Source organism: Theobroma cacao, chromosome 5 (genome assembly GCF_000208745.1).
Source record: "Theobroma cacao cultivar B97-61/B2 chromosome 5, Criollo_cocoa_genome_V2, whole genome shotgun sequence".
NCBI lineage: Eukaryota > Viridiplantae > Streptophyta > Magnoliopsida > Malvales > Malvaceae > Theobroma > Theobroma cacao.
In genome coordinates this window covers 30,185,695-30,198,093 of record NC_030854.1, presented here as the reverse complement: position 1 = coordinate 30,198,093, position 12,399 = coordinate 30,185,695, and the positions used below count along the sequence as shown (strand labels likewise).

General features: G+C 32.1%; 2 protein-coding genes across 4 annotated transcripts in view; one reads left to right on the top strand and one right to left on the bottom strand.

Annotated features, from left to right (window-relative positions):
• Positions 524-8,516, bottom strand: LOC18599310 (serine carboxypeptidase 1). 3 transcript variants are annotated; one of them, XM_007029229.2, is made up of 15 exons: positions 8,250-8,516; positions 5,518-5,607; positions 5,207-5,343; positions 3,644-3,720; positions 3,300-3,422; positions 2,975-3,077; positions 2,844-2,881; positions 2,650-2,751; positions 2,207-2,284; positions 1,882-2,127; positions 1,648-1,713; positions 1,437-1,558; positions 1,175-1,288; positions 1,060-1,105; positions 524-807 (listed from the first exon to the last, which is right to left on the bottom strand). In XM_007029229.2, the coding sequence occupies exons 1-15, from the start codon at positions 8,309-8,311 to the stop codon at positions 724-726; spliced, it is 1,488 nt and encodes a 495-aa protein (XP_007029291.2). In that variant the 5' UTR covers positions 8,312-8,516; the 3' UTR covers positions 524-723. The 3 variants fall into 3 exon arrangements, with proteins under 3 accessions (XP_007029291.2, XP_017977059.1, XP_017977058.1); XM_018121570.1 differs by lacking the exon at positions 5,207-5,343 and having other exon boundaries at positions 8,250-8,514; XM_018121569.1 differs by lacking the exons at positions 5,207-5,343; positions 8,250-8,516 and having other exon boundaries at positions 5,518-5,649.
• The window catches only part of LOC18599309 (pentatricopeptide repeat-containing protein At1g63330), a 10,257-nt gene continuing 6,185 nt past the window's right edge, over positions 8,328-12,399 (top strand). Inside the window, 2 exon segments of the mRNA XM_018121003.1 lie at positions 8,328-8,453; positions 8,635-8,962. Coding sequence (XP_017976492.1) covers positions 8,328-8,453; positions 8,635-8,962 — 454 coding nt within the window.

Below are 12,399 nucleotides of genomic sequence, written 5' to 3'. Positions count from 1 at the left end.
TAACCATGCATGTCAGCTATAAACCCTATAAATCAGGATGTGACACATAATTAAAAGTTGTATGAATTTATTTCTTAATAATAATTGTCACATATAAATGAAAGTATGAATTTATAAGTTTGCATGCCAATTTTTAATTAATTAAAATATATTGATTTGTCAAGTTTATGGTTGATGTAGTAGGAAGAATCCTTTGATAATATCTTCATTTAAAAATCTCAGGACAATAGCAAAATAATGCCATTGAATTTTTATCTCTTATAGAAAGAAATTCAAAAGATCACCTCTAATTTGATATCCCTTCAATTTTTATTGTATTTTATTTGACCATTATAAGTTTCAACACAAAAAATAATCGCAAAAGTACTATAAAACATATCTAGTTTGGTATGATATTAAATTTTGTTATTAAAAAACTAAACTAGTTTAAACCAAATTAAATTAATATTACCATTAATCTAAATCATTGTATAAAATAAAAAAAATTAATATTTAATATGTAGGCACAAATGAGTAATTTTTTAAAAAACTTTAATATAAGATATTGAGTAATCGAATCAAATCAAACTGAAAATTAAAAGCTGTTTTTATTTATTCCCTTTCATTTTCTTTCATTTATACCAAAAAAAAAAATTAAACCTTTCTAGCACATGCATTGTGTCCAATATCAAGAGATGAAAAATGGAAGGGTATTTTTCTTGAGAAAGAAAACTATCTTTGATGTCATATTGGTTTCCGATCCAACCATCGGCTATAGAAGTCTAATGCTTCCCTTGGCTTGTATTCAGGGACTGTATGTCCTGCACCCTGCAACAAGGAATTGTTTTGTAATAGCTGCATTTCAAAATTTTATATTCAGAAACAATAGAATTACAGACAAATCATACTAGAGATTGATTGTCTCCAAGAAGAAAGCCTCAGCAATTAGAACTTGGGTATGTATTTTGAAAGTCTCGAGTTTGGATTTTGAAATAATCCGATGAGATTTATAGGAGGAGAAAGAACTAACTCCTCCCATCGTTATGTACCAAATTAAAGGATAGAGATTGATTGTCAAACCTTGACAGTTAGAAAGGTAATGTTATGCTCATATCCTTGCAAGTACCTGCAGCAATAAACCCTCTATATGAGCATGACTTTATTCAGTAATCGACAGAGCTGAAAGACTACTTACCCAGCAACTTGCTGATTAGAAAACCATGATCTCCATTGATTTGTTGTCTTATATCCAAGTGACTTTGTCCAGGCTTGGCTCCCAGTGTATGGCACACACATGTCATGGTCTCCACTGAATGTACAAAGTGAAAAGAAAAAAAAAACAATGAAGATTTACCATAAGCAAAACCAGCTACTTCATTCAAAATGCTACTTAGAACAGAAGTAAACAGAAAGTCTTGTTGACATCTAAATAGTGCACACTAGCATAATTAAAATACCTGAAAATAAGTGCGCGATAACCTTCAGCTGTAAGGGTTTTATGGTAAGGAATCATACTTCCAGCATCATGATCATAGCTAATTCTGTCTGTACATAACTCCCACGGACCAGCTACATTTTCCTATTCATCAATTTATATATGAGATCATGAAATGTGAAATAGGGTAAGCAATCTCAAGTATAGACATAGAATGAGGCAGATTTATTTACTGGTTCTGCATGAATTGCCTTCCTAACTGCTGCATCGTTTAGCCATGTTGTTGCAACTTCATCGTTCTGTCAGAACACAGTACATAAAGTAGCAAAACTTCATCTTTGAAAGGTGCATGAATCATAAACGACAACTAATTAAGGGGCGACCTTGTTGAGACAAATTACGTTAGCATCATTATATTTAGAGAAAAATAATTTCACTGTTTCAAACAAATGATTAAAATAACTTACAATACATGATACATGCAGCTTGTTTGCTGCTAGTTCAGGCCATAAAGGGACAATGCCATCCTTAACAGGTGCCCGAAAAGGCCAAGCACGACCAAACATCCTCGTTCTCACTGCAAGAGGCCTCTCTGTAGCTCCTAATTTCTGGAAGCTAACTGGCAAGCTTGTGTTTCCTTTTGAGTCTTGTTGTCCAATCGGGTCATGATAGCAAGGTTCAAGAATGTCATAAATATTAAGATCGGCAATTGCCTAAAAAGTTGACATCCAATTAGAAATGACTAAGGGACATTCTTTCAAAAATCCAACTTGAAATTGGCCTGTATCTCACCGTGTAAACCTTTTCAAGGTTTTCATCACAACTTTTAGTTGGGTTAGAATAGTTGCCTCCACAAGCGGCTTCAACTTCCTGCAACACAACAATTGTGTATTACCTCGAGTAAATTTTTAAGATACAGCAGCCTTAAATCTTCTACGAGATTTGATTACATGACCAAATACATTATGCAAGATGGTTATTGCTCAAAATCAAAATATTAATAGTTTAAAGAAAAATAACATCAGAAGTTCACTAGTGAACAAGCACTGATGTACTGGATAAGTAAAGTTGCTATCCTGAAGGGATCAACGAGGGAGGGTAAAACAAGTGTTGAAAGTTGGTTGAGATTTGTTAAAACAAACCCCAAATTTCTTGATTAAGGTGGCCAAACATCTATTAGCAGGATTAATATATATATATATATATATGCAAGTGTTCCAATTACTTCCACCTACCTCAAAAATATCGTCTGAAATTAGGGCCATCCCATGTGCAAATGGGACGAGAGCATTCTCATCAAAAATAGAGCCTGTCACCCCATTTCCCACCATGTAACCCTGCATTTGGGAATTTCTGAATTCTAAAGTGTTTGTTCAAAAGTTAATCTTTTTCCTAGAGACTGGCTGTCAAGATGGCATATAACATATACCTCGAAATTGATTCTGGGATTTGCACCAGCTTTGATTCCTAAAGTACAAGCAGAAGGTAAAAAATTAGCATACCAACAACTCCAACATATGTCAACATGCAAGGTAATAGTATATTGTCAGCAGGAAGTACCTTTCACCACTTCAGAAGCAAGAGTGGGCACATAAATTCCTGCATAAGACTCTCCTGAGATATAAAATGGATTGCTAACAAACTCCGGATAGAGAGCAAACCACTACTCCAAAGAGAACAAGTTAGTTTAACAAACTTAATTTTTCATTAACCTTTGCACATTTCTTTAACTTGATACATATATGGCAACATCAAATGGTAGATGAGGACTTATGGCTTTAATCCTTCCCCCCATTTTGTATTGCTAATTATTTATGAATATTCTAAACCATATGGGAAAAAGAAATGCTATATAGTTATATGAATCATCCTTGAACATAAATACCTTGAGGAGGAAGGCATGTGTATCAGCTGCAGTCTGCCGGTCTCCTGTTATGTATGTGCTTGTATTTTTAGAGTAAGAGAAGCCCACACCAACTGGAGAATCCAAGTAAATAATATTTGAAACCTGGAAAATGCTAAAGATGATTAACAAAACCATGCATCCACTAGAGAAAGCTGAGATAAAAAAAAGCTCATATAAGGGGGAAATTAATTAATAGCACAATGAATGTCCAGTTCATGGGGAAAAGTTTGTAGAATTAACACGTATTGGTTTTGAACATCAAAGTTACTAAATTAAAAACTTTGGTTTAAGAAGAAAATATATGATGCCATGCAGTGCCTGACCTTAGACCAACTGTATGGATTGAGATGAAGTGTGGGCAGGCTTCTTTTGGGTTTTCCCTCTTGAAAATTAAAAGGACCTGCATATATTTCAATGAAACATCCTCTTCTCAATGAGTATAGTCAGAAGAAACGAAACCTTATATTCTGAAATTATGTATTGTTACAAAAATGAATAAAATATATACATACAAAGCCAATTTTAGTCATAGTCTAACTCTAACCAATTACCTTAGACTGCTTCATATGTTTTAAAAATAAAAAATACACTAGTGAATACTGAACTCTCATAATAGCCACTGAATGTGAAAATAGTGTAGTCAAAAGCTAAACAGTCTCACTTTTTAAGTTTTTACTACATAAAGATCAAATGTAAAAATAATATCTAAAACTCAAAAATTTGTAGTGACATGCCACAAATTAAAACTTTGCTGCCTATGGAAGCAAAGGGTCCTATTGAGAATTCACAAAAGAGGAGCAAAGGGTCCTATTGATAATTCACAAAAGAGGAGTATATATATATATATATATATATGTAAGTATCAAAATTGCTTAAAGTTCTACTCAAAATTCACCAAACTCAAACAATGGTAGTTCTCCATTAGTATATAAACTCAAAGAGCAGCTTACTTAAAATGTTAACAAGCTGCCTTCGAATTGAGATGGGAAACTATATTTTGTCAAATTGTGGTAGGTGTCTAGGTGCAGTGTCAAAAATCATAAACAAACAAACTGGAGTCCTCTGGCTCTCAGGTCTCAGCTGCCAGCCTAATGCAGATGGAATAGATGGATTCTAAAGCATTAATTGATAGAGCAGAGTCTTTTCAAAATTTGAGGAATTAATGCCGTAAGTCACTGAGCTTTCTCTTTATACCTACACAGTGAACAGCAAATAACCAGCTGTCGCTGATAAAAGAAAATCTCTCCAGACATGTATAAACCAAGAACAACTGAAAGGTCACATTTGCTTATCTATATAAAATTGTGGTTACCATTTTTCCTCCTATCTTTATTTCTTATCTCAAAGTTATACTATAACCAATTAATTTTTAAAATTAAGGAAAACAAATACATATGTCATGCAAAGGTATTAACTAGTTTAACTGATATAGCTGATTATATATATATATATGTATCAAGAATAGGGTCAATTGCATAATGGGTCTGTAAAATTCTCATCATTTTTTAAATTTATTTAAAATTTATAATATGAATAAAATTTGTCACATGTATATGCATTAAGTTTAACAAAGTGAATTTTATCGTATTTCTAACGGATATAGATAAATTTGAAAGAAATTCAAAAGATTGCAAATGAAAATAAGATGTTGCCAAAAGATTTGGTACTAGTGATGCAATTTATCCCAAAAATATTGGATAAAGAAAAGTATGTAGGGCATTATACAATCTAATATATATATATATATATTTGGTTTTGGCGTACCGCGTACTTCCTGGAGGGCTGACTGATGAGTATAGTTAATATGGGAAATAAAGTCAAGTCCTAGCTATTGTAAATGTAGCCTTGGTATTAAATAAAAGAACAAGTGGTCCACGGATGAGTACCATGTTCATAAACAAATCCATCAAAGCTAGAGCATCCTGGTCCACCATTCAACCACAAGACAACTGGATCCTTGGAAGGGTTTCTTTCTGAAACGACGAAGTAGTAGAAGAGATTCTTCTCATCTACCTTCACATATCTGCAGATTCAACCCCCTCATTTTTGGTTCAGAAACTCATAGAAAACGATATACTAGCCAAAAACCTGAGAAGGTCTACTTTCTATCAATGCACATGCTCTGACATGAATCACTTAGCAATTCACAGAGAGAGAGGGAGATAAACAGAAATTAAGATAAGAAAAGATTTGTTACCCTGAGTAGTGTTTGGATGGGAAAACACCATTGAAGCCTGGTAGTTGAGTTACGAGTGAGCCATTTTGAACTGCTTCAACGATTGCACAACTGAAAAGCATGCAAAATGATATGACAAAAAGCATCTTATCCATGTCGACCCTGATGCTAAAAAGCCCTGAAAACCTCCTTTTTATTATCAATAAGAGAATTATGAATAAATATACTATGATTGCACTTCAAACATAAGACCATAAGAAAGAGAGACAGAGAGAGAAAAAACAAAGAGAAAGAAGTCTCTATCAAAGTGCTTAGTGATTGGCAAAAAAGTCCAGGAAGAAAATGGAGAAATGAATTCACTGATAGGGAAACGAAAGGAGCTTTTACTTAGGAATATTAAAGGGAAAGGCAAACAAGAAGGGTTGGCACTTGGGCCAGGAGAGGAAATATAATGGTAGAAAAAGGAAGATATAACTGTGTCTAAATCAAAGGAGAGGCATGGAGAGAAACCTTTTTGGCCAATGCCTTTCCACCAATCATAACCTTCCAATAAAGCTAATTATTACATTTATTTTGGGCTAATGCACAGAAGGCAAGGATATTTGACTTGTTTGGAATTTTTGTAGAAAAAATCCGATATTTTCCATATATTTTGTTTTTAGCATGTAGGGAAATTGGGTATTTATTTCGTGCCCTTGGCTCCATTTTCTTGTGAACGAATGAAATCCATCAAGAAAGACAAAAAAAAAGGATTTTAACTGGCAATAAGGGGAAGTCAATGGCAGAGGCAATCAAAGGCAAATGATGAGTGCGGGCGTGAATTACAAGGAGTTTCATAGCGGGGTCCACTTCTTTCTTTCTTCTTTTTTTTTTTTATTATTTTTCAACTTTTTGTTAATGGAGGGGAGTTGGGTGTACCACAACCTCCATTTTGGTTTTTTCTGCCTTATCTGGAATTGGGAATTGGGATAATTTCCAGTGCTTTAGAGACCACAGAAACTTGGACTGCTCCAACTATTTGAATCTATAGTTAACTGCATCTCTCATTATCTAACTTTATTATCTTTCAAATTAATGCCAAACAAGTTTAATGGATTAAAGTTTGCTTTCATTTTTGCTTTATGTCGGGTTTTTATAGTATAATATATTTTAAAAAATCTTTTTTTTAGGGTTTCAATAACTTCCACCAATGTTACTGGTAGCCCTTGAACTTAGGATCTCAAGGAAGATGATAAGTGCATTAAAAAATTTTTATTTTTTTATTACGTTTAATTAAATTTTATTTTTTTATTATATATCAAATAAAAAAAATTATTAATTTTTAAGCTAATTACATGGTTACGTTGACAGTTAAACAACTATGTTTTAAAATATAAGAAAAAGTGTTAAGAAAGTAAAAAAATCTTATTATCAATGTTTATTTACGAATGGAGTGATTATGGGCTAATGACTCTTTATCTATATAAAATTTACAAGATAAAAAACAATACTTAAGAATTTAATTTGGATGGATAATATTTAAAGTAAATTCTAATCTTAGTTCAATCTAATCAACATTTAAATCTATATATACATAATCAAATATTAGTGGACTATTGTTTGGTCTGGCTAATTAACTTGATTTGAAATTTTGGGTAACGATATTCACACATTTATTCATTACAAATCATTAATTATAAAAACTTATTTAATATAAAATAAAAATTAAAAAAACTTGATTGAATACAATAGTAGAATAAAAAATTATTTAAAATTTTTTTAATAGTTCATGAACTTTTTAAAGTATTATGTCTTATTTTTTTTATAAATTTTGAGAATTTTAAAATTTTTTAAACTTAAGTGTGATCAATTTAAAAAATTATTTCCATTCATAAAAAAAAATTACTCAATTAATTTTAAACTGAATGTTTTCTATTCAAATGGTAATAATTAAATTTAAAAATTATTTATTTTGTTCTTTAGCTCACAAGCTTGTATCCTTAAAAGAATTCAAAATTGAAAAAAAAAATTAAACTGAAGGCCCATTCAATTAAATTTTAGAGGCCACACATAAGGTTAATATGTCAATGAAATCAAACTTGAAAAAATATTTTTAATTTTAAAAAAAAAGTGGATAGAGGGAGTATTGGAGGCCCATTCATGTCTGACCAATCCAAATTGACTGAAATAAACTTGCACTTCTAATTTGATTTAAAATTAAATTGGTTTTACTTTTTTTAATAAATATTAAGTATAATTAAAAATTATTGCAAACAAAAAATATATATAAATGTGGAGGATACTTTTATTTTTACTAATATTTATTCTCAAGTGCAACTTATTAATATTTTTTATTTTATTTTTAATTAAAATTATATACAAAATATAAATGTTTTAAAAATATAAAGTTAATTGTTTATAAATAAAAAATAAAAAATAATTAAACGATAATTATATAAAAATGATAATTAATGTTTCAGTTGTATATAATTGAAATTTTATAATATTAATTTAAAATTTTTATTTAATAAAATTAAAATTCAATACAAATAAAATTCTTATAAATCTTATTAATATTTACAGAACAATCTAAACTTGAACTGATTATGTAATTCAGATTATCCAATAGTTTGGACTAATGGAGCGGGTCAATTGGGTCAGGATTTCAAGTTTTGAATCCAATCAAGCATATTAGATAAGTTAGCAAAATGGACCAAAACCCGCCGTTAGCAACAATACATGGTTTGAAATGGAACGGGTCAATAGGGTGGAACCTGAAGTTAATTGGAGTGCTGTGCAACTGACAAGCAGCTGAAGGAGAATTGGAGCTTTGCATTTGTTTGGTGACGATGATGAGGGGTTGGAGAAGCGTTTCTCTTTCTTCTTCTTCTTCTCCCTTTGTTCTTCTTCAACAACTGGAATTGGGTAACCACAAATCTGCCTATTTTCATCCCTTCTTGTTGTTGAATTCTTTTTCTGTTTTAAATAAGATAAGGGCTCTCTTTTATTTCCACAACTCTCATTTCTCTACTACCCATTGCAAGAAATCCGAATACGTGTTTCACAAAATTGATGGTGCCTTAAGTTTGATCCGATGGTCGATATGCGTCCGCGTCCTTCTGTTGTGGAATTTAATCAATTAGTGGGGCCCATTCTTAGAATGAAGCATTATCCCACCGCTGTTTCTCCCATTATCCTCCTGTTTATACTCTCAGCATCATGCTTAATTGTTTTTGCCGCTTGCATCGTGTGGATTTTGAGTTTTCTGTATTTGGGAAAATGTTGAAGCTGGGTCTTCACCCAAGTATTGTAACATTCTCCACTTTGATCAATGGACTCTGCATTGTAGGTGAAGTAGCTCAAGCTGTGAGGTTGTTTGATGACATGGTTAGAGAAGGATACAAGCCTAATTTAATCGCGTATAATACCATAGTAAACGGTCTTTGTAAAATAAGTAGCACTAATGGTGCTATTGGATTTGCTAAAGGTTAGGGAAGAATGAGGTTGCGCACCTAACACTGTAACGTACAACACCATCATTGACCGCCTTTGTAAGGACAAGCGTGCAACAGAGACTTTGAAGCTTTTCTCGGAAATGAGAGGTCAAGGCATTCCACCGACCGTTGTCACTTATACTTAATTTATGCAATGTGCAATTCTTGCCTGTGGAAGCAGGTTACAAGATTATTAAATGAAATGGTGGCCAACAATTGCAAGCCTGATGTCGTCACATATAATGTTTTGGTCGATGCTCTTTGTAAAAAGGTAGGGCTTTGGAGGCTCAAGATATTGTTGAAATAATGATTCAACAAGGTGTTGAGCCTAATATAGTTACATATAATTCTTTAATGGATGGATATTGTTTGCAAGGTGAAAAAGATGAGGCCAGAAAACTACTGAATTTGCTGGTTAGTAATGGTTGTGCCAGATGCTTTTACTTACAACATCGTGATCAATGGATACTGTAAAGCTAGAAGTATGAATGAGGCAATTGAACTTTTTCATGAAATAACTCAAAATGGACCAATCCCTAACACTGTTACTTACACCACTCTTTAAAGGTTGGATGTCACTGATATGGGCTGCACAAGAACTTTTCAAAGAAATGGGTGCTCTTGGCGTGGTATCAGACATGATCACTTACTAATGATGCATTGGGACTTTTTCTAGTAATGCAGAGCAGTGGATTGGAAGCTAATTTGTCCACTATAATATCTTAATTGATGGCTTCTGTCAAGTTGGGCAACTTGTTGCAAGGACATTATTTGTGTAATCAGAGTAACAGGATTACACCCTGATGTTTACACTTATACTATAATGATCAAATGGCTTTGTAAAGATGGGTTACCAAATGACGCATACAAGTAGTGTTGGAGATTTAAATCATATTAAGACAACTCATATGCAGTGGAATATTATTAAATTTTAATCTCCAAGTCATTGATCACTTTAATTGAAATTAATCTAAAAAAATTACAAAAGAAATTTTGACATACCTAAAAGTCTACTTTCTTTGGTGAAGTCCTCCTTAACTTTTTGTTTTAACTTTTGTATACCAACTAGGACTTATCAAACCACAGTAGCACAGTTGTCCTACCTCTAATGGTAATCCACACGGTGATTTGCTGAAATCTCTTCACTAAAAGTGTGTGAATCCCTAAACTGAAGTTTGTGCTAGCAAACTCTCAACTTTGAGTTCTCTTGTGTTTCTCTCTTTAAGCTGTAATCCTATCTCAACACATGAAAAAATAAAATATAACTCTTCTATATATCCAAGAGGTGACTAAGGGATTCTTTTATAGAGTTAATTGACCTACTTTGTAACCAATAAGGATTATAAAATGTCTTGGGTCAAATTGGGCTTTTATTTAATATTCCATCAAATCATATCTAATTTAGCCCAATACTTAATTGGATTAAGTCTCTATAAAATCAATTAGATCACATCTAATTTAATTCAAATTAATTTCGACAATTCACCTTATGTGTGTGACCCATTAGGTTCCCAACATGTTGACAATAAATATAAATTAATCAATTAAGAATTTATATTTATACTTATAGATTATGAGTAACATCTAGCAATACATCATGACCACCCAAATGTCAAGAGAGTCAATATGATTTGATTAACCTTTCAATGTACAGTATCTCAGTGTAATTCGATCATTTCATTATATATCCCAGATAAATAGAAAGTCTGACTCGGTGTCTACTTTCTAATTTATTCATATTAGTCCTGCAGCTTCTATATTGACCTATCAAGATTGCCTTGGTCAAGGACTTTCAATCAATATAAGCCAGGAGCAAATGACATAGTTCCTTTTCAAATCACTTGGGGTGATGAATCTTCTTTGGACTAGTCATTCATCTTTGCATGCTTCATGCCATACCCAAAAACACCTTATTTAAGTATCTGGTCATCTTCAGACTCGTAAAGGTGAAATCAAAGCATGACAATTCACATACAAGATGATCTGGTATTACAAATCTAAATATTACTTACATTACTGACACATGAGAGTATTTTCATAAACACTTGAATGAAATATCAAATGGAACTCTCATGACGAGTCATGTTCAGTGAACTTATTCCTTAACAAGCACCTACATACTATCTTTAAGTATCTCACATACTTCAACCTATGAGATCAATTGCTTACTTTTAAAGTAAGGAGGCTTAGCATGTACTAGCTTTTGAGTATTGTCAATGCCCTTATTCTTGACAATACAATGACCAGAAATATATTTAGGAATGTCGTAACGTGCGGGTCTGGAAACCCGACCGCCAGACGCGGGCGAAAATTAAATCCGTTTAGAAGTCGCCACCAATCTTTTTTTTAAGGTGTGATTGGTCACCTATTAATCTGATTCTAATAGACGAAGTCCTAAATTAATTTTAGGTTCGTCGAAAGAACGAGAACTGGTCCACATTTTTAGAGATGGGTTCGGGAGTGCGGTTACGCACGAAGAAGGATTAGCACCTCCGTGGCGCCCATTCCGCAAACGGTACCATTTAATCTTAAGTTATCTTAATATAGCCTACTTTTAATTTAATCTTTAATTTAATCCCTACTTATTAATTAAATTTTTATTAAATTGACTGACTGGGAGTTTTTATTTGGTTTTACGTATGCACATGATGCAAGCGTAAAATGATGTCATGACTTGTTTGTTTTAAATAATGGAGCCGGTAATCTTTTATCGAAAAATTATTCGAAGACCATCCCAACGCTTTGGTGAAGTCTCGAAATTCTCCTCACCTAGAGATATCTCCGGATAAACTCGTCTCTACAAGCTCTTCGGGGAAATCCCATCATCGGGATTCCCGCACCATTTGCAAAATAAATGTGGCATGCAATGACAATATAGAATGATGACATCTACATGCACGTGTTTATTGAATTAAGCGGTTCATAATTCATCCAATTATGTGTTTAATAATTTATCACCTTATTTATATATTTATTTTGCCATTTTTTTCATGAATTATTTTTATTTATTTTTTTTATTTTTTTATTTAGATCCATATCTTTTAATTAACATTGTTGATTAACGTTTAACTTGATTATATAACTTATCAAATAAACAATTAATTAATTTTTTTTAAACAATTAAGTTAACTTTATTTAGTAATATTTATTTAAGCTAATTAACTAATTTAAGTTTGGATTCAACATCATGTAAATTTTTTTTTTTTAACAACGACTATTTGACTTAATGGGTATTGGAGTTTAGAGTTTGGATTTATCCCGACGCTTCGGTGAAAATTCGTCTCAAACTTCGCACCCAAAAAAATATCCACTTAAAAGATGCAACTCTTTGCCTTTCTCAAATGGAATTTCTCAAACAATCATCTCATTTTTCTTATAATTTTTTATATTTGTATCATGTCGTTTTTTTTTTGTTTATATATATATATAT

Coding starts and splice junctions, on each gene's coding strand:
- LOC18599310 (XM_007029229.2), bottom strand. CDS start 8,311: ATGCAAAGCTCCAATTCTCCTTCAGCTGCTTGTCAGTTGCACAGCACT. Junction 3,423..3,643: donor ATCCATACAGTTGGTCTAAG/GTCAGGCACTGC, acceptor AGCATTTTCCAG/GTTTCAAATATTATTTACTT. Junction 2,128..2,206: donor ACCTTGAAAAGGTTTACACG/GTGAGATACAGG, acceptor TCAACTTTTTAG/GCAATTGCCGATCTTAATAT.